Source organism: Lithobates pipiens, unplaced genomic scaffold (genome assembly GCF_037356315.1).
Source record: "Lithobates pipiens isolate NorthernLeopardFrog02 unplaced genomic scaffold, aLitPip1_a1.2 Scaffold_13, whole genome shotgun sequence".
NCBI lineage: Eukaryota > Metazoa > Chordata > Amphibia > Anura > Ranidae > Lithobates > Lithobates pipiens.
The window spans coordinates 236228968-236255501 of record NW_027507718.1 but is presented as its reverse complement, the minus strand read 5'-3'; the positions used below and the strand labels follow the sequence as shown (position 1 = coordinate 236255501).

General features: G+C 44.9%; 1 protein-coding gene across 14 annotated transcripts in view; it reads left to right on the top strand.

Annotated features, from left to right (window-relative positions):
* PTPN13 (protein tyrosine phosphatase non-receptor type 13) overlaps positions 1–26534 on the top strand; it is a 413328-nt gene that overhangs the window by 148478 nt on the left and 238316 nt on the right. For all 14 annotated transcript variants that reach the window (XM_077476384.1, XM_077476379.1, XM_077476376.1 and 11 more), the window contains exons 4-6: positions 4554–4619; positions 17672–17857; positions 21159–21243. In XM_077476384.1, coding sequence (XP_077332510.1) covers positions 4554–4619; positions 17672–17857; positions 21159–21243 — 337 coding nt within the window. The remainder of the gene's footprint in view (positions 1–4553; positions 4620–17671; positions 17858–21158; positions 21244–26534) is intronic.

The window sequence follows — 26534 nt, the reverse complement described above, 5'->3', positions numbered from 1 at the left end:
CTGGAAAGGTGCTGGTGGCAGTGCACACATGAAAGTTATCCTTCCAATTTTTTTATTTTATTTTTATTTTTTTATGATTACGACCCTTTGGCTATTGGACTGGCTGTAAGCAGAAATTGACATTGGGTGTAGTTGGACGCACCCAAGAGAAGGAGAAAATGTATTGTATTTAGGCAGCCGCGGCTGCTGGCTTTGCCTAAGGCTTTCTTTAACCACTTCCCACCCGGCCAATGTATATATACGGCCGGGTGGGAGCCGCCTGCTCCTGATAGGACGTTCAGGAACGTCATTCAGGAGCAGCGGGATCGCGCGCGCGCGCGCCAGCGCAGCGGCGCGATCCCGATGTGCTCGTGTCACCCGGACACGGCACATCTCAGATCGGCAGGAGGGCTCTGTGATTGGCCCTCCTGATCACATGACGGCCGTGTCCAATCACGGCCGTCATGTGATGTAAACAAACAGCCGGTTGCTAGGCAATCGGCTCTCCTCTCCTCACACGGAAGTCACCGCTGAGAAGAGGAGAGCAGAACGCTGCAGCCGGCTGATGATCAGTGAGTATGGGCTGCTTTTCACAGCTTTTTACTCACTGATCATCAGTGTAGTGTAAACACACAACACACCACACAGTGAAAACACAGTCCCCACATATGTCCCCAAAACACACATGTCCCCAAAACATACATGTCCCCAAATAATAAAAACACATGTCCCTAATAATAAAAACATGTCCCCCACATATGTCCCACTAAAATCACATGTCCCAATGATTATCTGCACACATATGTACGTGATCACCTGCACACATATGTACATGATCATTTGCGTACATATGTCCGTGATCACACAAACCAATTATTATACACTTAACGGAATTTTTTTTACCAAAAACATGTAGCAGAATACATTTTGGCTTAAATTTATGACAAAATTTGATTTTATTGGATTTCTTTTCAAATAGAAAAAAGAAAATATTGTTTTTTTCCCAAATTTCCGCTTTTTTTGCGCTTATATCGCAAAAAAAAAAAAAACAGAGTCGTGAATAAATAACACCAAAATAAAGCTCTATTTGTGCGAACAAAATGATAACAATTTCATTTGGGTACAGTGTAGCATGACCGCACAATTGTCACTGAAAGCGCTAGAGCGCTGAAAGCTGAAAATTGGGCTGGGAAGGAAGGGGGTGAAAGTGCCCTGTATTGAAGTGGTTAAATGGGTTCTGAGGCTGTTTTTTTTTTTTTCATTGTCACTAGCCAGCAGGTCCTGCATGCAGGAATAGGAAATAGGAATATATCACAAGTAGTCTAACTACTGGATTTTATTTGCCTATTCCTATATATGGTAACTCAGCAAAGTCCTTAAACAGTCCATCAAGATAAGTCCTTATGGCACAGTAGGGGTCAGCTCTTGCTGACTGAAAAAAACACCTTCATGCAGGACCTCTTGGAGACGGAAGAAATATCTCCAATGGCAAATAAGAACAGCAGAGCACAAAATCTAAGTAGTGCATGTCAACCATTTATTATGGAAAATGGCAAATGGCAACTCGCATAGAAACCGTTAAAATATGCTTATCAACATGGATGGGGATCTCCACAAGGTAAAGCACTAGGATCCAGCCCATAACAGCCCACAGATCTGGTAGCTGACCAGGGTGGTGCCAACCTAAGTGCAGCAAAAAAATGACGGCTCATTCAATAAGAGATGAACAGTGGGTGTCATAGGTAATGGTGGGTCCGCTGTGCAGTAACATCTATGTCGGGAGCCCGCAATCACTGCTGTGGGCAAGGCTGTAAACAGTGTCTATGTGGTAGGCCAGAGAGTCCGTGGAATGCAAGCAAGCTGGAAATGACGTCCCATGTCAAGGGATGTTAAGGGAGGTATAGCTACAGGTTTCAAAGCAACCTGTCTCTGTCAAGCCTAATATATTTACTCTGAGGAAGGAACACAAAGCACAGTGTTCCCAGACACTTTGTCGAATTTCACGACAAATCATTCGAAGGCCTGTGTGTGTGTGTGGGCTTTTGATTCCATTTCACATAAACTCTTCACTGGAGAGTGATTCAAGAGGTTCTGGGAAATAAAAACTTACTGGCTCTTCATTTTGAACTCCCTATCTCCAAGATGCCTAAATGAAGACATTGAAATAAATATTCCGCTTTCTGGTCACTCTCCAGGGATGGAGGATCTCTGGAGGGTCACTCTCCAGAAAAATTTGAACAGGTGCGTATGCACACAGCCGTATGCTTAAGGCCGACCAAACATGGGTCGAATTCCGAAAGAATTTTCTTTCGAAAATCTTTCCTAAGAATTTTATTTCGAATTTCTCGCCATTACTGGGCCGCAGCAACGGCCGATTTTCGTGTGGCCTACGAATTTGTGTAATCGGGCATGTTGGGAATTTTTTGAATAACAAACTATTTTCTAATCAATGATGAGAGAATCGTAATAGAGAAATATAATTGAAAAGAAATGTGCATGAGCACAAGATAAAAGTCCCAGAAAGAAAAGATTTCCGGCCACAAATTCTTTTCTGTAGCAACATGAGGTGGAATTGAAGGCTTGATTGGTCGAATTTCTAAATCCAGTGGTGAAACCATCAGATCAAAAACACAAAATTTCAGATTTTTTTTTTTAAAACAAAATTTGTTCCAAATTCGACCCATGTATGGCCTGCATAATATAGCTCAGGGTCAGATTGAGACATTACCTGCAGACAATAATCGGTGCAGGTGAAGTATCTCCCAGGCCTCCACCTTTCTCTAAATGCTTCCCCGGTGAAGAGTAGCCATTAGGGCACGGTTCACACCTATGCATTTTTTTAATGCATTTTCAGTTTTACAGAAACATACTACAGTCCATTTAACATGGTTTCCTATGGGTCATGTTCACATCTCTGCATTTTATGGAATGGGCCAAAATGCACCTGGAATATGCAAACTGCATAGATGTAAACCAGGCCTAAGTCTTCAATAAGCATATTTTAGCTGTTTCTATGTGAGTTGCTATTTTATAATTTTCCATAATAAATGTTTGACATCCACTGCACTTGATTTCACTGTTCTTATTTGTTGCATGCAAGAGGAATCCTATTCAAGTTTATTAGGATGCAGTGGCTGCACAGACGCAACAGCTTGTCCTAATGTGAGCAGCCCCAAACGCATATTGTCTTGTAGTAAAAAAACTATACATCAGACCTAAAAGAGGAGCAACTAATGCCCGCTACACACAATGAGATTATGGGACAAATTATCATCCCGTTTTTTTATTTTTTATTTGCATACTAGTCTCATATCGGAAGTGATGTAATGTGTTGTAGTGTATTTGTAGTTTATTTGTATTGTATTTTCAAACGGTAATTGTACCGACTAAAAGAAAATTGATCAATCTGGTATAATTTCACATGAATTGATCAACTCTCGAAAGCTGCGTACTAACGTTTAGAATATCGTATGATCGATTTGACAGTAGTATTTTTCTAATGATTTTCTGACCGTACGTATGGGCCATAAGGAGGAAAGTGGCACGGAAGGATTTGGATCTAAAAGATAGTCCCTTCACTTGTTCCTTGAGCTGGCCATAGATGGTGCAATTTTGTTTACTGCAACCATGGGTTGATGGGGGAATCCCTCCTGTTGAGCTATTGTGTTTTCCCAGCGGGGGGGGGGGGGGGACCGTCCCTGCCGGGACAACACAGTGATTGCTAGCAGCTATAGCCACTGGCAATAATCGCATGAAAAATCTGACAGGTTGTGTAGCCAAGTTGATCAATTGATCAACTTGGCTACAATCAGCCTGCCCATACATGGTTTGAATCTCAGCTGTTCTCTGCTGATCGTCTATGGCTGGCCTAAGTGTCCTATTTGTATGAGTGTTGTGGCAGCACGCAGGTAAAATCACCTGGTTGTATTCAGGATGGGAAATATGTGTGTCCTAGATTCAGGCTTTATGCAGACTTTTACAATTAGAGGGGAAGAGTTAATGAGCCCAGCTGAAGTAAGTGGGCTCATTAAGACCTCTACAAAAAACCCCAGCATGCATAGGGAGATGCTCCATCCTGGAACCAGTTTTGTGTGTATAGACTGGGGAGTCTGAGATCTGTTCTGTGCGGTGAGTTAACGCCTGTGTGGCAAACCCCTACAATAGAGACAGGGACTGGGGCAGCACAAGGCTGCACCCAGTTGTTAGACAGGGAGTCTACGTGTGTAGTTAGAGGTCAAGCTGACCAGGATTTATTTTCTTGTTTTATTTTGTTTGGCTGTTATATGTATCACTGCATGTAGCCTAAATAAACCGGATCTTTTGTTTTTTGCACCTACACCGCTGTCTGCTGTGCCTGACTTTGTGTTGTGAACCCATCCAGGGGGTCACACACACCCGCTACCGAGCGAACCCCCTCACAGTGTGTGGTATTAATATTATTAATTCAATAAACATTATGCACACAGAAAAAGTAGCTATTTTTAACTTTTACAGAATCATGAAGTGGTAAATATGAAAACTCTGTCCAAAAGACTTGCATGTAAAATAATGTGGTTGTCTTTGTTTTCTTGCAGATTCACATTTATTCCCTTGGAATGACCTTATATTGGGGAGCAGATTATGAAGTACCACAAAGCCAGGTAAATCCAACTGATATATGTCCAAAAGTACATCATTGCTGGGTTTTATACTTTTTGCTTGTTCTGTGTGTGTATTACTGCTCAGTGGTCACAATCCATTGATTTGAAAGTCTCATGTCTATTGTGTCTGCCTTCATCTAGCTATGCAAGGGAAGAATTTGAAGGGTTAAAATTCATATTGACTTAATATACCCCTCATTAGATGTACCAAAGGCTGCATTTGAAAATAAGGCCAAGCAGACATTTGTGTATTATTTTTGAAAGTTAAATGGAGTTTAATAAATATAAAGATTTATAGTAGCCTACATTATCTCACAAAAGTGAGTACATCCCTCACGTTTTTGTAAATATTTTATTATCTTTCTTTTTCATACATCATGGGACACAGAGTTAGGCTAATATTCATCACCTACTGGGTTATACTTCATCATTAAGTGAATGGACACTGGTAGACCAAAGGTCTTTAGACAGGAAGTGATCCCCTATATAACCCCTCCCATACAGGAAGTACTTCCGTTTTTTACAAGTGTCTGCAAGGTGGATGGCAGTTGTTTGAGCTCCCTGAGCTCCAGGTCTCTAGTTCCACAAACGGTTCTTAAATTAATCAAGGAATTGACTGATCGGATCCATTTGACACAGGCTCTATATGCTTAGATAAATGGTACCCGAGCCTCACAAAGAAGACACAAGATCCTGCAAGGTTTTGCCTGTAATGCGGCCTCTGGGCACTGGACCCTACTGTCAGGGCTGGCTTAGCCCTTCCTCCTCTGGGCTGGCCGCTCAGCTGTCGGCTAATTGCCAGCTCTTTTCTCTTTCCACAGTTACCAGCTGTTCCCGATGATGCTCGCCTGACCTGCCTATTTAAAGTCTTCCTGCTCACTTTTTAATTTGCCTTCGTGTGGTCACATCACAGGGAACCATCTCCTGCTGTTTGTTTCAAGACTAGCTTGCTGACATCCCACCTGGCTTCTTATCCTGCTTGCGGTTGCTCTCCTTGGATCCCTGACTTCCGGCCTGGCTGATTACCCGATCTGGTTTATGAACTTTGGACTGGCTGACTACCCGATCTGGCTACAGGACTCTGGCTATGCTTGACTATACTTTTTTTTTTCTATTTACCTTTTTTATTTTTATTAATAAACAAGTGTGATTTGATTATACTACTGTCTCAGTCTGTTTCATGGTTTCTGTCTACGCGAAGGCCATGAATTCAGAAGATACAGTCAATCCACTTGTTAATATTTTTTCCAGATTGGATGAGCAAGATCACCGCATGGATCAGTTTGCCTTGGCGTTACAAATGCTCCTGAATCGCACGGCTCACCTGGAATCCCCCAAGGTGGCTGCTCTGGTACAACTTGAGTCGCAGGCTGTCCCTGCTGCTGCGCCAGTCTATGTGCAGGCACCCACCTCAAGTATTACCTCTATAAGAGGTATGTCTGGTTCTGCTCCGCTTCCCCAGCGATTTGGGGGCGATCCAGTTCAATGCAGAGGGTTTCTCAATCAGGTTGAGATATACTTCGAAATGCTGCCCCAGGCATTTCCCGTGGACAGAAGCAAAGTAGGTTTTGTGATATCTTTGCTTTCTGAGAGAGCCTTGGCCTGGGCTAACCCTCTATGGGAGACGCAAAAACCTGTTTTGAGTTACCCTCAGTTTGTGGCCTCCTTTAAAAGGGTTTTTGATGTTCCCACATGCTCCGCTTCTGCTGCCAAGTGCCTCATGTCCATCAGAGGACGAGAACTGTTGCCGACTACGCCATTGAATTCCGTACTCTGGCAGCAGAGGTTGCTTGGAACAATGAGGCCCTCGTGGCTGCTTTTTCTCATGGTCTCTCGGATTCCATCAAGGATGAGATAGCAGCCCGAGATATACCCACTGAGCTGGAGAGCTTGATCTCGTTTGCCATCCTCATTGACTCCAGACTCAGAGAAAGACTTTCTCTTAAGGAGCACTTGCGGAAGCCTCCTGTACGTTTGCCTCTGAGCTTTGTAGTCCCACCCATGCTTCCCTCACCTCCCATGCCTCCTGGTACCGAGTTAGTCAGTGAAGATGAACCCATGCACCTGGGCTTCACGTGTCTCTGCGGATGAGAGAGCCTTTAGGAGGAGGGAGAGATTATGCCTTTGTGGCCAGGCAGGTCACTTTTTGAAGTCTTGTCCTACCCGTCCAGGGAACACCTGAACCTTGAGGTCCTGTCATGGACAGACCTTAGGTGCCGTTGTTTCGTCCCCGGTTATCCAGAAGGATAAGCCCCTGGTTTTGGTCACCCTTTCTTGGGCTGAGTCGTCCATCGACATACAGGCTCTAATCGACTCTGGGGCGGCAGGCCTGTTCATTGATGCTGCATTTGTTTCGCAGCACTCGATTCCGCTGCAGCTGCGTGACACTCCACTTGCCATTGAGGCTCTTGACGGGAGACCTTTACAGCCTGCCCATGTGACTCATGAGACGGTTCCGTTGTCCATGGCCGTGGGGGCCCTTCACCACGAGATAATCCAATTCCAAGTTATTTCCTCACCCGGATTTCCACTGATTATTGGTTATCCTTCCTTACAGAGGCACAACCCCTCTTTTGATTGGCTCCGTGCTGAGGTTCTCTCCTAGTCACCACAATGCATTGAAACATGCTTCCTGAAGGTATCCAAGGTCCTGTGCACTGCTTCACTCCCCTCCTTGCCGGAGGAGTACCGTGATTTTGGTGATGTTTTTGATAAAGGTCAAGCTGGTAGTTTGCCTCCACACCGGCCTTATGATTGCGCAATTGACCTTCAACCTGGTGCCATACCCCCTCATGGCCGGGTTTTCCCTTTGTCGGTCTTGGAGGATAAGGTCATGGAGGAGTATGTTGCTGAAGCACTTTTTCAAGGTTTCAGCCGCAAGTCCTCGTCTCCTGCTGGTGCTGGTTTCCGCTTTGTGAAAAATAAGAGCGGTGAACTGAGACCTTGTATAGATTATAGGGGTCTCAATCGTGTCACGATTAAGAATGCCTACCTGATTCCATTGATTACGGAGTTATTTGACCGCCTCAAGGGAGCAACGGTTTTCACAAAGCTTGACCTGAGAGGGGCATACAATCTCGTGCGCATTAAGGAGGGCGATGAGTGGAAAACTGCGTTTAATACCAGAGCAGTTTTCCAGGAATTTATTAACGATGTCCTCCGAAATTTGTTGCAATTGTGTGTGTGTGGTGGTTTATCTCGATGATATCCTCATATTTTCCAAGTCCCTGGAGAGCCACCACACAGATTTCTGTCGTGTACTTCAGAAACTAAGAGAGAACAATCTCTATTGTAAACTGGAGAAGTGCAAGTTCCTTTGTGAACAGGTTACATTCCTGGGCTATGTCATTTCCACTGCTGGTTTTTCGATGGACCCAGAGAAACTGTCGGCAGTCCTACAGTGGCCTCGACCCGTGGGCTTACGTCCTCTGCAGCATTTCCTGGGCTTTGCCAACTACTATCGGAAGTTTATTTGTAACTTCTCGTCTCTGGTCAAACCTCTGACTGATATGACCAAAAAGGACGGTAACCCACAGAATTGGTCTCCGAAGTCCATTAAGGCCTTTGAGACTCTCAAGGCTGCCTTTGTTTCTGCTCCTGTGCTGGCACATCCTGATCCTACGTTGCCTTTTATCCTAGAAGTTGATGCTTCTGGGACGGGAGTTGGCGCCCTTCTGTCTCAACGTCCTAACTCTGAGAACGCTATGCATCAGTGTGGCTACTTTTCCAAGAAATTGTCACCTGCTGAGTGCATTTTATGAGATTGGTGACAGAGCTGTTGGCGATTATTTTAGCCCTGAAAGAATGGAGACATCTCCTTGAAGGTACCACTGTGCCTGTTATTATTCTTACTGACCATAAGAATCTTACATTCTTGTCTGAGGCTAAGCGACTCTCTCCCAGAAGGGAGCGATGGGCTCTTTTCTTGTTGAGCTTTAATTGCATTGTCTCATTCTTACCTGGTACTAAGAATGTAAGGGCTGATGCCTTGTCACGACAATTTTCCTCCACTTCCAAGTCGAAGTCGGTTTCCGGTTCCTATGATTCCTCCTAAACGTATCTTGGCTACGGTTCGCACCAGTCTTACTTCTCCTTTGGGTGACAAAATTCTTGCTGCTCAGGTCCATGCTGCTCCTGATAAACCTTGTGACCGCTGCTTTGTCTCCGAGAGTCTCCGTACTGCTGTGCTTCAGACTTGCCATTCTCCCAAGGCAGCTGGCAATCCTGGTAAGAATCAACTAATTTGGGCCATCTCCCAACAATTCTGGTGGCCTAGTCTACGGGCTGATGTTACTGCCTTCGTAGCTGCCTGTCCCGTGTGTACTCAGAGTAAGACTCCACAACACCTTCCAGTGGGCCTCCTACAACCCATACCCAATGGAGAGAGGCCCTGGACTCACCTGTCTATGGATTTCATTGTGGAGTTGCCCAACTCCCAAGGCAACACTGTTATTCTTATGGTGGTTGACCGGTTCTCAAAGATGTGTCATTGTTTTCCACTTAAGGAGTTGCCCACCTCTAAGGAATTGGCTTCCATTTTTGCTTGGGAGATCTTTCGCTTACATGGGCTACCCAAGGTGATTGTCTCGGATAGGGGCAGTCAGTTTGTCTCCCGGATCTGGCGAGCCTTTTGTGCACAGTTGGGAATCCAGCTTGCGTTCTCTTCTGCGTATCATCCGCAGTCTAATGGGGCCGCAGAACGAGCCAATCAGTCCTTTGAGCAATTCCTACGTTGCTATATTTCTGACCATCATAACAACTGGTCTGACCTATTACCTTGGGCAGCGTTTGCTCACAACAGTGCCTTGAATTCTGCCTCCCGATTGTCTCCATTTATGGCGAATTATGGTTTCCAACCTTCCATGTTGCCTACCAGGTTGGGGACAGGGTCTGGCTGTCATCTCGCAACCTCCGCCTTCGTGTTCCCTCACTGACGTTTTCACCTCGGTTTATTGGGCCGTTCCGTATCCTTCGCAGGATTAACCCAGTAGCTTACGCGTTGGGCATTCCTCCTAGTATGCACATCTCTAATGTGTTTCATGTCTCCTTATTGAAACCGTTGGTCTGTAACCGATTTATCACCTCAGTGCCACGTTCTCACCCTATTCTGGTTGAGAACCATGAGGAGTATGAGGTACAATCCATTGTTGACTCCCGTAGGTTCCGTGGGCGCATACAGTACCTGGTGCATTGGAAGGGGTACAGTCCGGAGGAACGCTCCTGGGTTTCATCCTCTGACGTACATGCCCCTGTTTTCCGTGAGTTCCATAGACGGTTTCCCCGGTGGCCTTCCAAGGGAGAGGGGTCATGGGGGGGGGGGGGGGTACTGTCAGGGCTGGCTTAGCCCTTCCTCCTCTGGGCTGGCCGCTCAGCTGTCGGCTAATTGCCAGCTCTCTTCTCTTTCCACAGTTACCAGCTGTTCCCGATGATGCTCGTCTGACCTGCCTGTTTAAAGTCTTCCTGCTCACTTTTTCATTTGCCTTTGCGTGGTCACATTACATGGAACCATCTCCTGCTGTTTGTTTCAAGACTGGCTTGCTGACATCCCACCTTGCTTCTTATTCTGCTTGCGGTTGCTCTCCTTGGATCCCTGACTTCCGGCCTGGCTGATTACCCGATCTGGTTTATGAACTTTGGACTGGCTGACTACCTGATCTGGCTACAGGACTCTGGCTATGCTTGACTAGGCTTTTTTTTTTCTATTACCTTTTTTTATTTTTGTTAATAAACAGGTGTGATTTGATTGTACTTCTGTCTCAGTCTGTTTCATGGTTTCTGTCACCTACAAAGTGGAATCCTGGACACCACAGAGCGAAGGCACTCCTGCAGGGTGCTGTGCAGGTCCAAGGGATTGGACCCTAAACATGAAAAGGTGTACCCAGTCCTTGAAGGTCCTCAGTTGTCAGGAGCCCGCTGGGGGTGAAGATTGGGCTCTTAGTTTACTAAGCTGCCTGGTGCCTGGACGGGTAAGTGAAAGCCGTTTATTTACTTGTTGTGGGGTGTCCCAGTGATTGTAACAATCAGTCAAGCTAGCTAAAGCCTGGACACCTGTGTGTAGTGACCATACTGGGGAGTTTTGGGCTAGCTGTGGGTGTTTGCAAAGTGTACATTTTTTGCCTGTCTGGCTGTTTTTTACCTGTATGATAGAGCATGACGGTGCACCATTTCGTCTTGGTTCTCGTCCCTGTACTCAGCAGTTTGTTTGACGGCCATAGCGCACGCGGCGTCGCCGCACATGTGCCGTAGCCTTTATCTGGGCCCATGAAGATTTGCGTCATAGGCGAATACAGCCACGCCCGTTCTCCGGGATCATGTGTGTGCGCATGCATGCACAGAAAGTTCTGGCGCACAGCCAGCTAATTTAAGCTGTGTATGCCAAGCATGTGGTGCTTCCACAAGGCGGTTGTGGGACACAGAACAGGCTCCGAACCAAACATTTGCAGCAGTTTTTCTCCTTACCCGGGTCACCGGAGTCACTAGGTGTTGGTTGCCAGGCTAAAGGTGCTTAGCAGGATTGTTGCATAGGGGCTTTGTGAGCCCTATTAAAAGGTCTCCCTTTTGTGGTGTGTTAATACTACACCCAGGTACTCTTTTTGTGATTAGTAAATGTGTTCAAAAAAGAGGAGCGGGACTAACATTACAGGGAAGGGCATGCCTATGTCGTACTTCATTCCTGATGAACCTAGTCATATCCCTGGTATTATATCCCCTGAAAGACCAAAGGCTTCCGGGCAATCAAAGCCGCTGGTATTGTGTCTAGTTAATGCTGCTGCTTCACCCTTTATCACCAAGGATGTACTGTCCTCGGTCCTAGCTGGGTTAGAGCACAGGATTGCTGGCATGTTTGCCTCCATCCCGCAGGGTGGGCATTGAGCGTGACAGATCCCCCCCCCCCTGGAGCCTCCTAGTTTGAAGCAGGAATAGGTTGAAGATGGGGAAGAGCTAAAAGCTCAGGCTTCTGTGGAGGGCCTGGCAGCAGTGGCTGCTTCCGAGCAATCTGGACAAGAAGATATCCAGTTGATGTCTGCTTCTCAGTCGCAGAGGTTTTTGATCCTGACTCTTACCGAGATGGGTTGTTCTGCCTTTAAAGCTGCCTCATGCAGAGGCTACTGAGCCCCCCCTGGTCCTCTTTGGGGTCCCTGAGGCCTCTTCAGGCAGCACAGGCTTTTCCCTTACACCCTCTGTTGGAACAGGTGGTGTATGTTGCTTGGGAACATCCTGTCTGGATTTTTGTTCCTCCTAAGAGGTTTTCTCTTTTATATCCCATTGATGGAAAGTTTAAGAAGTGGAGCATACCAGCTGTAAATGCAGCAGTCTCTTTCTTAAACAAGAACTTAACTTGTCCGGTAGATAACGCACAGGGCTTGAAAGACCCTGTTGACCAGAAATTTGAGTTATTATTAAAACCTTCCTTTTCTTTGGCCAGTTCGGCTATTTAACCAGCTATTGCAGCAATTGGGATCTGCCAGTCCGTAAAGGATCAGGTCAAGCGGCCAGACAGGCCTAACCGGGAGGATGATCTGGCTGAAAATAAGACCGATATTCCTTGAGCGCTGTGTTTTGCTGTTGATGCCTTAAATGATTCAATACAGCAGGTTTCTCGTTTTGGCTCTCTTGTTTGTACATATGCGCAGACTTTTGTGGCTTAACTGGTCAGCCGAACTTCCTTGTAAAAAGTTATTGGCAAGTTTCCCCTTTCATGGGGAACACTTTATTTGGCGATCATTTGGACAAATATATCCAAAAGAATTCTGGAGAGAAGAGTTCTCTACTTCCTGTGAAGAAAAGCACCCTCATTTAAAACCTCAGGGACTGCTTCCTCAAGTGTCTCAGCGACAGTTTCGCTACCAACAGGGCGCTAGAGCCAGGGACAAGCCGCAAGACCAGGGCCAGAAAAAGCCCTGGGTCCAAAACTTTTAAACTCAGCAACAAGCCCTCCTTTTTGAGGGGACACCCACCCTCTATCCGGTGGGGGGGGGGGGGGCAGGCTGCTACACTTTGCAAACATTTGGAGAACAATAGTTCAGGACGAGTGGGTCACCTCAACTATATCCCGTGGTTACAAAATGGAGTTGCGGGGGGGTCCCCCTCAGAGGTTTTTAAGATCCAGCGTTCCCTCAGATCCTCCGAGAAGAGACTTATTGCTTCAGGCACTGCATCATTTATTGCATCAAGGAGTGATTGCGGAAAAGGGCGTGGGGTTTTACCCGAACCTGTTTATGGTTCAAAAACCAAACTGGGACATAAGGCCCATTTTGAACCTAAGATCCTTGAACCAGTATTTACTTATTCAGTCCTTTTGGATGGAGTCTGTCCCCTAAAGTAGCCTCACTCCAGATGGGAGACTTTTTAGCCTCCATGGATATAAAAGAAGCGTATTTACATGTACCTATCTTTCATCAGAGGTTCCTGCAATTTGCAGTAGAGTAACGCCATCTTTGGTTTGTGGCTCTACCCTTCGGGCTTGCTACAGCTCTGTGGGTGTTCACAAAGGTTCTAGGTGCTTTGGTATCTGGATGACCTGCTAAGAGATCACTCACTACAGGCTCTAGAACAGAGCATAACATGCACAGTGTGGTATATGGAAAGCTTAGGCTGGATCATAAATACAGAAAAGTCAACCTCAAGACCAGCTCAAGGTCTAAATTATTTAGGTCTGATCCTAGATACGGGTGGCAAAAATACCTTTGTTTGGACCGTAAGATTCTGTGCACTGAAGGATCAGGTGCGTCAGTTAAGGGGCACCAGAAAACCCTCCATTTGGCTCTGTATGAGTCTTCTAAGGAGGATAGTGTCCTCCTTTGAGGCAATGCCCTATGCCCAGTTCCATTCCAGGCCTTTACAACAAGACATTTTGTTGGCTTGGAACAGAAAAGGACAAGCCCTGGATTATCCAACTCTCTTATCTCCTCGGGCATGCTTAAGCCTAAACTGGTGGTTGCAGGATCAGAACCTGCGAAAGGGAAAATCCTTCCTCCCGGTAACTTGGAGTACAGACTACAGATGCCAGTCTCTCAGACTGGGGAGTGCCCCTAGAGGGTCTCACAGCTCAGGGGAAATGGTCAAGGACAGAACAGATCCTGCCCATCAACGTCTTGGAATTATGCGCAGTATGTCTGGCCCTTCGGTCCTGGATGGTGAAGCTTCAGGACTATCCAATCGGGGTTCAGTCCGACAATTCCACTGCAGTGGCCTATATAAACCACCAAGGGGGTACCAGGAGTCGTTCAGCTCTGAAGAAGGTTAACCACATACTAGCCTGGGTAGACGGACATGTGCCGATTCTATTGGCAGTCCATATCCCGGGAGTAGAGAACTGGAAGGCAGATTATCTCAGCCACCAGCAAATCTGGGTGAATGGTCCCTACACCCAGGGTTGTTCCAAGAAATTTTGCCAGCATTTGGGATGGCCAGAAGTCGACCTACTGGCATCCAGGTTCAACATCAAGCTACAGCATCTTGTGTCCCAAACAAGAGATCCTCTGGCAATCAGAGCAGATGCTCTGGTAGTTCCATGGAGCCAGTACTCCCTGGTTTATGCTTTCCCTCCAATCCCTCTCCTTCCACATTTTGTTGCACAGGATTCATAGAGAGGGGGTTCCAGTCATTCTGGCAGCACCAGCCTGGCCCAGAAGGCCCTGGTTCTCTGAGAATCTGAGACTGACGATAGACGGGCCATGGACGCTTCCACGTCACCCTGATCTACTGTCTGAAGGTCCTATATTCCACCCCAATTTACAGTCTCTAAATTTGACGCCATGGCTATTGAAGCCAGGGTGTTAAAGGACCATGGCATCTTGGGACCAGTGGTTTCTACCCTAATGAATGCTAGAAAAACTGTCACTAGGAAGATCTATCATAAGGTCTGGAAGACTTGTATTACTTGGTGTGAGCCAGAAAATGGCATCCTTGGAAATACATGATTGGGAGAATTATCTTTTTCTACAGTCGGCTGTTGAAATCAGATTGGCTGCGAGTACAATCATAGGTCAGATTTTGGCCCTGTCAGTATTTTTCCAAATGCCTTTAGCCTCCCATTTGCTGGTCTGAACCTTTATGCAGGGGGCAACTCGTTTGCTTCCCCCCATTGGGTCACCTACGCGTCCTTGGGGCTTGAACTTGGTGTTGTCTGTGTTACAGAAACAACCATTTGAACCTATCAAGGAAATTCCATTAGACTTACTTTCACGCAAGCTAGCCTTCCTGATGGCCATCACCTCGGCTAGAAGGGTGTCGGAGTCATGCAGGGAACCATACTTTATTCTTTACCACGACAGGGTCACGTTGCAAACTGTTCCATCCTTTTGCCAAAAGTGGTGTAGGCCTTTCGTTTAAATCGGGACATTATTTTGCCTTCTGTTTTCTCTCAGCCTCGCTCAGTGAAAGAGAGACTACTGCACTCATTGGATGTTGCCTGGGCAGTCAAGGTTTATTTGTCTAAATCTGCGGAGATCTAAGGATCAGACTCATTTTTTGTTTTACCAAGAGGACCCAAGAAGGGCATGCAGCTTCCAAGGCTTACATTGCCAGTTGGATCCATCAATTGATCATTCAAACCTATGGTCTGAAACATAAAGCTCCTCCCTTGGGTGAGAGCTCATTCTACCAGGGGTGTAGGAACCTCCTGGGATTTACGCCATCAGGTATCTGTGGCTCAGATTTGTAAGGCTGCTACCTGGTCTTCAGTGCATACATTCACAAAATTTTATCAAGTGGATGTTCAAGCAGCCGAAGATTTTGCTTTCGGCCGCAGTGTACTGCGGACTGCCATATAACGTCTGATGGCTATTGCTTGGCAGGGTGTCTCCCTTGCCACAAGGCTATTGCTCTGGGACATTCCAGTAGGTAATGAATATTAGCCCAACTCTGTGTCCCATGATGTATGAAAAAGAAAACATGATTTTTTCATCATACTTCCCTGTAAAAGCCTTTTCTTTGAGGACATCATGGGACACAGAGATCCCTCCCATCTTTTTGAGGATTCAGTACGTGCTAAAAAACTGAAATACTTACTGTATGGGAGGGGTTATATAGGGAATCACTTCCCGTCTAAAGACCTTTGGTCTACCAGTGTCCATTCACCTGGAGATGAGGTATAACCCAGTAGGTAATGAATATTAGCCTAACTCTGTGTCCCATGATGTACTCTGGGAAAAGGATTTTACACGTAAGTATGATGAAAAAATTCTATTTTTCATGTGACATTGAAGAAATGACGCTTTGCTATAATGTAAAGTAGTGAGTGTACAGCTTGTATAACAGTGTAAATTTCCTGTCTCCTCAAAATAACTCAACACACAGCCATTAATGTCTAAACCTCTGGCAACAAAAGTCAGTACACCACTAAGTGAAAATGTCCAAATTGGTCCCAGAGTGTCAATATTTTGTGTGGCCATCATTTTCCAGCACTGCCTTAACCCTCTTGGGCATCTGGTTCACCAGAGCTTCACAGGTTGCCACTGGAGTCCTCTTCCAATCCTCCATGATGACATCACAGAACTGGTGGAAGTTGGAGACCTTGCGCTCTTCCACCAGTCTGCTTGTTTTCAGCAAACTGTTTGCAGGCTTTTTTGTGCATCCTCTTTAGAAGAGGCTTCATTCTGGGACCACAGCCATGCAGACCAATTTGATGCAGTGTGCGGCATATGGTCTGAGCACTAACAGGCTAACCCCCTACCCCTTCAACCTCTGCACCAATGCTGGCAGCACTCGTATGTCTATTTCCCAAAGACAACCTCTGAATATGATGCTGAGCACGTGCACTCAACTTCTTTGGTCGACCATAGAGACGCCTGTTCTGAGTGAAACCTGTCCTGTTAAACTACTGTCTGGTTTTGGCCAATGTGCGGCAGCTCAGTTTCAGGGTCTTGGCAATCTTCTTATAGACTTCTTGTAGAACAACAATTCTTTTTTTCAGATCCTCAGAGTTCTTTACCATGGGGTGCCATGTTGAACTTCCAGTGACCAGAGAGAGTGAGAGTGATAACACCAAATGTAACACGCCTGATCCCCATTTACACATAAGACATTTTCACTTAGAAGTGTACTTACTTTTGTTGCCAGCGGTTTAGACATTAATGGCTATGTGTTGAGTTATTTCAAGGGGACAGCAAATTTACAGTTATACAAGCTGTACACTCACTACTTTACACTGTAGCAAAGTGTAATTTCTTACGAAGTATAATAAAATATTTACAAAAATGTGAGGGGTGTACTCACTTTTGTGAGATACTGTGTGTGTGTGTGTGTGTGTGTGTGTGTGTGTGTATATAGATATCATTTTCTTTTTTTTAAGTACTATTGACCTGAAAGGCAAATAAAGTTAAAATTGCTATCATTATTAGAATTGTTAATAATTACTGCATTCAAGGTATTATAATTCACAAACAATGGGCTAGAAGAGCGAGAACTTCCTCCAAAAGTTCCAAAGTATTCTATAGTAAAAAAACAAACCAACGCTCATCACGCATAATAATAACAACAATCCTTTTAAAATCTACAAATAAAAGTGCTCTTTGTTTATGCACACAAAATAAATTATTATTTTGGAAATATTTTAGGACGTGATAATACCAGATGTAAAGCATAGATAAGGCAAAATGCCTTTTCTCTAATGATGCAATGCTTCAAAATGAACCACCGCATCACATTGCTGCCATGGGAAATAGACCTCAGTTGAAATGTTGCTCATGACGTTTCAATAAAGTTGTGTGAAAGAAAGTAAACCGCAATGCACCAGGCTGGAGGTGTTGGCAATGTTGTCACAGAATGCACCAGTGGCAATGCGTAGCTCACCAATATGAATGGGCCCTTTTATTGCAATCTGTTTTTATTTATTGTGCGATTGCTTTCTTATTTAGCAGTTTTTAACTGGTAAAATAGATACGTATTCTCTTGTAAAATGTAATCTGATATACAAAAGGTGTTAAAAGAAAAAAACTCTTTTAGGTCAGAATGTTTGTATAGTATTTGGGGAATGACCAGAATGCATTAACTTTTTTTTATTTGAATGTGTATGAATTCACATTTGTTTTTCAATTTATCGTTTACAGCCTATTAAGTTGGGGGAACGGTTGAATAGCATTTTACTTGACATGTGCGAGGACCAGTTTTTAACAAGACTATCCACTCGAACGGTTTTAGATGGCTGTAGTGCCCATATTCGCAACAGCAACTGTGCACCTTCCTTCTACTACATAAAACAGCTGGTGAAGCTGGTTCTGGGAAGTTTATCTGGGGTAAGTTTTCTCTTTAAAAAAAAAAAAAGTGCTTACGACTATTACTTGTTCAAATCATACTGGGTATTTTCTATTTTCTCTTTATTTGCTGTCATGCATTTTTCCCAAAAGTGTGTTTGAAATTTAATATAAAATGCCTGTTTGCTGTCTTTGCTATTCTAGCTCTATAGTTTTGTTTCAGACCAGCTGTTTTCAGCTTGATAATAATGAAACAGTGTGTAGAAAAGCAGTGGGCTACATCTTGTAGTTGTATTAAAATTGGCTTTCCTGACAGCTGTTGAATACCCCCCCCCCCCCCCCCCCTTTTTTCTTTTTTATCTATAGGTAAGCCTATAATAAGGCTTACCTGTAGATGAAATTAATATCTACTAAACCTGTACGGTTTAAGAGATATTCACTTTGCATGCAGCCGCTGACATTAGCAGCGCATGCCCTGTGAAGGTCCACTGCCGAACCTTGCTGGGAAAAAGTCTCCCGCACGGAGTGTGTGGGAGTGACGAAATCACAGCTCTGGCCACTCACAACGCCGGAGCTGTGAACCTGGAACAAAAACCCGGAGGGCAAAATGTCAGGTCTTTAAAAAAAAAATTGTGATCTTTAATGACAGGTCTACATTCAACTCTATGCATGAATGGTGATCTCATTCAAAGCTCGCAGTCTTAAGCTTGGGCAGTGTTATTAAATATGCAGGGGGAATGTTACCTGAACAAATGCGAACATGGCTATATACACATTTCACTGCTAATGTTATCATGAAATTCTATGTCATTGTTGCTAAATATGTAGATTTTGTTCTTGGTTCTCTGTTTTCAGCTCTTTTTACTTTATACGGTCAGGTATTAACATGCAGAATTGAGCCAACGTTTTATATATTGTCTAATGATTCTTAAAGCAGAGTTCCACCCAAAAGTGGAACTTCCACTTTGAGTCCTAACCCCTAGATATCCAGCTCCCACTTCCGCCCGCGCTGCCTAGGCAACTCCTCCTCTCCCCTCTCTGCAATCTTCTGGGACACGTCACAGGTCCCAGAAGATTGCTCGGCCATTCAGGACAGCTCAGAGCGATACGCACACGAGCAGTGCTCACCCGGCTGTAAAGCCGCAAACTGTCACAGCCGGGTGCCCACACTAGTGATGCTGGCATAGAGGAGACGCAGGGGAGAGAACCGAGGCTTCGAGCAGCTGCAATGCTTGACCGTGGGACAGATGAGTATAGGTTTATTAACAGTCAGCAGTTACACTTTTTGTAGCTGCTGACTTTTAATAAATAAAAAAATTAGTGGAAAGCCAGTTTAAGTTAGACTATCCATTTGTTGTGATCATTTTTTCCAAACTGCATCAAAGGTTTATTAATCAGTGGGTTATTCTTTTGGATGAAAGGGTATGCGAAAAATTGACATTCCTGTCCATTACAGCCAAGAAAGTTGACATCTTTGCCTCTGCTAGATTTTGCTTCGCATGCGATCAGTTATGACACCAGCCATGTAATGGCTTGACAGTTCAGTTGGCGGTACAAGTGTGACAGTTCTCTTTCATTCCTTGAATGTAACTGTTTTTTAGAAAACGTTAATCGATGGGTTTAGTTTTCATCCCACTTCAATTATGCACATTTAAAAGGTGAATTCAACCCAACAGTTATAATTACTTGGATACCTATAGGTTGAATCACCTCTTATCTTTGTTAACTTTCATGGTGAGATATCCCTGCAGTAGCTTTGCCCCACCATTCCATAACAAAGTTGTCAAGCCTTTGTAATCAAGAGTATACATTACATTATGTAGAACCCACTCAGGAGAAGAACACTTTAATTTGGTGTAGTATTGTCCACAGCACTGGAGCAGGGCTAAGAAGCATGTTGGTTATGTCTTAGATGGAAATCGTTTAACTGTGTTTTTATATTTCCATGTAATGTTTTTGTTTTCTTTGCAGTGCACATTAGTTGCATTCATGTGCACACTACACATCCCATAGTCCAAAGCTTGTACTTTCTAGTCTATCTCAGGAGCGAGCAAGAGAGGGTGGCTAGGTTCCTACATACACTGGGACAATAGGGAATTAATGCAGCTACTCTCCAACAAGAAGTTGGATCACACCTGTAAAAATTAAAGTGGTTGGAAAGTAAAGGTTTTTTTTTTTTTTTTAACCTTAAAGTGGAAGTTTGGACAAAAACAAACTAATTCTAATCCTACTCTACGCCACATTCTAAGACTAATCTGTCTAGCCCTGTAAACAAGAACTGTACTTGTTCAGCTGCCAATTTGGGCCGTCACCAGCAGCAGATGCTGTGTGTATCATAGAACCGACAACAGCTGGGAAGTGACATCACTCATAGACTTATTACAAGGCTTCCACTGTCTGCTGCCTCTTCTGCACACACCTACACACTCACACTGAAGCTGCCACTGACAGCTAAGCGTGGGACTGGACTGGAGCGGCTGCAGAAAAGGTAAGTACAGTGCAGATTTTTGCTTTACAGGGCTCGATAGATTATTTTTGGAACGTGGCATACAGTAGGATTAGAGTTCCTTCGTTTTTGGCTAAACTTCCACAGTTGTCTTTCTAGAGCACTGAACACCTCTCCCCCTTGTTATGAAGATAAGAAATGGAGGTGTCTTGCAGCCCTTTAGAAGCGTAGTAATGCTTCTCCTCCATATATACAGTATGGTGAGGGAGCCCTGGGGCAGGAAGTATGTTACTGGCAGGATCAGCAGGTAAAAATGGAAAAAAAAAAAGCCTGAAAAAGCAGTAAAGTAAAGTCTGCTGTGGCAAGTGAACACCACACTTGCATATTACGGCACACTTACCTTACAGGTATGCTCCCCTCCTGCAATGACTGATCTAGACTGTCACTTGCTGCTTCATCTCATGTGGACACCATCTCCTACACCCCTTCCTCCAGAGCCCTATATCCTCTTTGACCTCCTCCAGTGATGCATGCAAAAAATGACATTGTCCACAGGCCTTGGTTCTATTTGTAGAATCTTACATATGCAAGGGACAAGCGGTCATGTACACTGCCCTGCGTATGCTCCACAGGTAGTGTACACTGATAATGAAATGGCTAAAACCAAGAGGTTGTTTTTTGCACATCTCTTCTGGTGATAAATAAAAGAAATAAACTGATAGAAGGTGCAGGTTTTTTTTTTTTTTTCCCAAGTATAATTCTTGCTGTGGATTAATAGGATGTACAATTTTTTCTGTCCACAAGGTTGTCTTTATACTAGTTATTGCAAAATATTTACATGATATATTTTTTTCTTTCTTATAGCTGCTAATACTTTAATATCTTTTAATCCCACAGATAGACCAAGTGGGAAATAAAGCAAATGAACCAAATCGCTCTCAAGCAATCCGTGACAGACTAAGAGGAAAAGGTCTTCCTTCAGGTAATTTTTTTTCCCTTACTCCTCTTGTAATAGGACTGGGTCTTCTGGTGGAGAAAGCTCACCACTTGAGTCCTCTAGGTATGCAAAGAGTACATTAGTTATTCAATCCAACAGCATTCACCTATATTCATATTGAATAGAGTAAAGGAGCGTAAAACCCCTGTAATCTTTTTTTGTTGTCTGTCTCATTGGTAAAATTTCCCTTTCGTTTATTTTCCTGTAGACTTAACAGTAAGTAAAAACATTTTTCCAACATAAGAGAAATCCCTTCTTCGTTGTCACAGGAAGTATTCCAATTGAAAGATTCCCCCTCTCTTCCTGTTCTAGTGGCAACTCAAAATTTTGAATTTATCCTTAGATGATTAGGACAATCGGAGAGTGCATCTTTAACCACTTGCTTACTGGGCACTTAAACCCCCCTCAGTCCCAGACCAATTTTCAGCTTTCAGCGCTGATGCACTTTGAGTGACAATTACGCGGTCATACAACACTGTACCCAAATGAAATTTTTATCATTTTTTTCCCACAAATAGAGCTTTCTTTTGGTGGTATTTAGTTACAGCTCGGAGTTTTATTTTTTGCTAAACAAACAAAAAAAGATGCAAAAAAAAAAAAATCATGTTTTAATAGTTTGTTATAAAATTTTGCAAACGGGTCATTTTTCTCCTTCATTGAAGTGCGCTGATTAGGCGGCACTGATAGGCTGCATTGGTGGGCACTGATGGGCTGCATTGGTGGGCACTGATAGGCTGCACTGATAGGCATAGTTAAGGCGGCACTAATAGGCACAGATAAGGCGGCACCGATGGGCACAGATAAGGCGGCACTGATGGGCAAAGATGGGCACAGATAAGATGGCACGGATGGGTGGCACGGATAAGTGGCACGGATGGGTGGCACGGATGGGCACTGATAGGTACCACAGATAGATGGGACTGATGGGCACTGATAGGTGGCTCTGATAGGTGGCACTGCTGGGCACTGATGGGCGGCACTGATGGGCGGCACTGCTGGGCACTGATGGGCGGCACTGGGGTGCAGCACCTTTGAGGCAGATTTTGGGTGGCACTGTGGGTGGCACTGCTGGGTGGCACTGTGGGTGGCACTGTGGGCACTGCTGGGTGGCACTGTGGGCACTGCTGGGTGGCACTGTGGGCACTGCTGGGTGGCACTATGGGCACTGCTGGGTGGCACTGACAGGGGGGCACTTACTTTATTTCAGGATGGCACTGCGGGTGGCAGGTGGGCACTGGCAGGGGGCAGGTGTCCGCTTAAATTGCTGGCCGTGATCGGGACTGATATCCCGAACACGGGCGCCGGCGATCGGCTTTTTTTTTTTCTCCTCGCGCTGTCAGCGCGAGGAGGAATACTAGCCGATTACCGGCTCCGTTTTATCACATGATCAGCTGTCATTGGCTGACAGCTGATCACGTGATAAGGGGTCGGGATCGACCCCTTACACGGATCGGTGATCAGGCGAGTCTCACGGACTCGCCGATCATAGAGCGCGCCGCGCGCGCCCCTCAGGGGGCGCGCAGGCCGCTCGTATCCGGGACGACGTCAATAGACGTCGTCCCGGAAATGTGGGTCCGCGCTGTTGCCGTCATTTTGCAATAGCGCAGATCCCAAGTGGTTAACCAAGGGCACAGACAGCAATAAAAACCTGACACTGGTTCTAGCCATTCAACATTTCAATATCTCTCTCTTTTACATTTTTTTTTTTTGCCTTTTAATATACTTTAACATAAAGGTGACCATACACTGAAAGATGCATACAAATTCATCTATCCATGCTATAAAATGCAGATGGATAAATCAGTAGTGCCAGCTACTGCTGGTATCAAAGGATGTCAGGCAGGAGGGGTGCTGACAGGGCCACCTTTGAAGTGCATGCTAGCCACTTCATCAGGAACAAGCTGAAATTTGTATAAAGTATGGCCAGCATAAGTAATATTGCACTAAACTATAGATAGCACTAATCAAATTACTTTACAAGTATCGCTATACTTGACTTGCAGGCAAAATAATTCACTTTTTAATGCATTATTAAACCCCCCCCAAAAAATAATATATTGTAGCTTGTCAATTCTTGGATCTGGGGGCTGCATTTGTTGTCATTCAGCTATAGGGTGGGCGGAAAGAGGTTGAAACGTCCATTTTGTTGCGTTTACATGCCACGTTTAGCCGCATTTTGCCATATTGGCATTTAGAAGCGTTACATTTTTTTATTTTTTTATTTTCGAAATAGCCAAAAATGGAAAAACGGCTGTAAACTAAATACGGCTAAACGCGAGTTACCACGTTTGGCACTTGAAATGCCTCAACTCGGCTTCTGAACCCATTTTTAGCATTCCAAAAAAAGCCTCTAAACTCAACTACCTAGAAACTACTGTAAACGATCCCGTGTACATGTACTGATAAGATAACAGAGTAGAGTTCAGGAGCAGTTGAAAAAAAAATACCCAACTGCTCCTAAACGTCCTTTTAGCAGCAGCAGTGTACATGAGGCCTAAAGTTGGAAACTAGATAAATGTTAAAATAATGGAAGGCAGTGATGGCTGGTGCTCAAAATTTTTTGAGGGGGCGCAAACGAACTGAAAAAAACAAATCAAGCGCAGCCACTGTGCATCACCCAGCACTTGCCTGTCTCACAGCGGGTCAGCGGCAGTGTCCTGCACGCTCATTGATGTCTTCTTCCGTCCTCTCTGCCAGGCGTCCAATCACAGCGCCTGACGTTTCAGCCACCTGAGCACCTGAGCACCTGATTGGCTGAGAGGCGAATTCCTTCACTTTGCTAACACACAGCTGAGTGAACAGCGAACGCACAGCATTGCGCCCGCTGTTCACCTTTTTGGGCGCCTATTAGAGCCTATGGCTCTAATCGGGTGCTTCCAAAAACACCCCTGCCGCTGTAATTCAAGTGCCCGGCTCCCGAAAAGGGGCCGGACACCTGAATAGGGGTTGTCAACGGCGACCATAGATAGATTCATGCAATGCATGAATCTATCATGATAGAGCAGTGCCAGGAGAGAGTGGGCAGCACTCCTGGGCCCTTTATGGACGCACCACCACTGATGGAAGGGGATATGTAAAATGATTGCTGAAGAATGGAATTCTGCTTTTCGCCAGCAGGTCAGCCTTTGAAAGTGAAGTTGAATCATATATGAACTATATTTGGTGGAGATAAGCACCAATGATTGAGCAAAACTATTACAATTCTATTACATGGAATAATGTGGCAGGAAGTGATTGGGCAACCTTGCTGATAACATTAAGTCACTGCAAAGGCTTTATTGCCTAACTCTGAGTCACCTGAGTGAACAGATTGTCTTATAATGATACGGCTACAATGTAGTATATTGACAATCTTTTACGAGGTGTATTTATGTGGAATAAATATAGAACATTGTAAGAGAGGCGCTGGCTGTGTACCTTATTTTTCAGGTTAGATTTTCTCTCTTATGTCATCTCTCTCTATATGTAAACTAGATTGAAGAAACCTAATTAAAATGTAATAAATGCATGTTCCAGTTTAGGAAAACGGTAGTGTCCCTTTTACTGAGTATGCATTTCACATTATTGCTGTAAAGTTTCCTAGCTCAGCCTATCAACCAGGGTTTCATGGGACCCTAGGGTTTCCCCAGAGGTCGCAAAGGGATCTTTGAGCAGTAAGCAATTTCTGCATCTTGGATAAGCCACCACTGAACAGCGGCTGCATCAAATCGGAAGCAGCCACAGTTTAGGCATTTTGACAGCCACAGCTGAAAGGACTGGCTGTCAAAATACAATAGCCACCGTGTGGGATTTGTCCATCTGTGCTATATAGCATGGATAGAAGAATCGGTCAGAAAAATCTAGAAGCGCAGTGGGCATAGAAAAGACCCCCCCTTTAAAATAATCACATTTTGTTGCTTTGCAGCCTGAAATTAAGACACACAGTTGTTTTATCCAGCTGTATTTACTAGTGCAAATTATAACATCCAAGTGAAAGATATAATACCAACATCAGAAAAAGAAAAACAGAATCACTGAGTTGGAAAAAGGATTACCCCCTTATGTCAGTATTTTGTTGGACCGCCTTTTGCTTTAATTACAGCTTTTCGTTTGTTGGGATATGTCTCTCCTAACTTTACATATTTAGACTTTGCAATATTTGCCCACTCTTCTTTGCAGAACTGCTCAAGTTCAGTTAAATGTGATGGTGACTGCTTGTGGACTGAAGTCTTCAAGTAATTCCACAGATTTTCAGTGGGGTTTAGGTCTTGGCTCTGATTAAGGCTTGCAAGGACATTCACAATTTTCTCCTTCAACCGCTGTGTGGTCATTTTTGCTGTGTGCTTTGGGTCATTGTCATGTTGGAAGGTAAACCTTCTTCTTGACAACTTTCTTGTAGAGGGCAGCAGATTTTCCTCAAGAATTTGATGGAATTTTGCCCCATCCATTTTTCCTGCTATCCTGATAAGTGTTCCAGTCCCTGTTGAAGAGAAACGCCCCCATAACAGGATATTACCACCTCAATGCTTTACTGTAGGAATGGTGTTATTTGGCTGGCGAGCTGTATTGGATTTCCGCCAGACATATCTTTTGGTGTTCTGGCCAAATCATTCAGTTTCCTCTGACCATAACACCTTTTTCCATGTGGCCTCCGAATCTTCAAGATGCGTTTTAGCTTTTTCAGCTCCAGAAGCTTTAATCCCCTCCTTCATGACCAGGCCATTTTTTGCAATGTGGCACTGCGTTATTTTAAAGCGGAGGTCCACCCTAAAGTGGACCTACCACTCATTGGAACCCTCCCCCCCTCCGGCGCCACAATTGGCACCTTTCAGGGGGGAGGGGGGTGCAGGTACCTGTACAGTACAGGTATCTGCACCCACTTCCCGGCGTAGATTCTGCAGAAGGTACGCCCCTTTCTGCAGAATCTACGCCCCTTTCCGAAGGTCCCCCGCTGCCTGCTGGGAAACACACGGATCCCAGCGACAGCGGGGACCATCCTTATTGCGCAGCGCGACTCGCGCATGCGCAGTAGGGAACTGGAAAATGAAGCCAAAAGACTCCACTTACTGATTCCCATACCCAAGATGGCGGCGGCAGCACCCGAGAGATGATCGAGAGATCGGCTTCGGGTGCCGACATCACAGGCGCGCTGGGCGGGTAAGTGTCATTATTTTAAAAGTCAGCAGCTGCAGTATTTGTAGCTGCTGGCTTTTAAAAAAAAAAAAAAAACGGCGAACTCCCGGCGGACTCCCGCTTTAACTGACAATTGGACGGTTGTGTGACACTGTACCCAGATA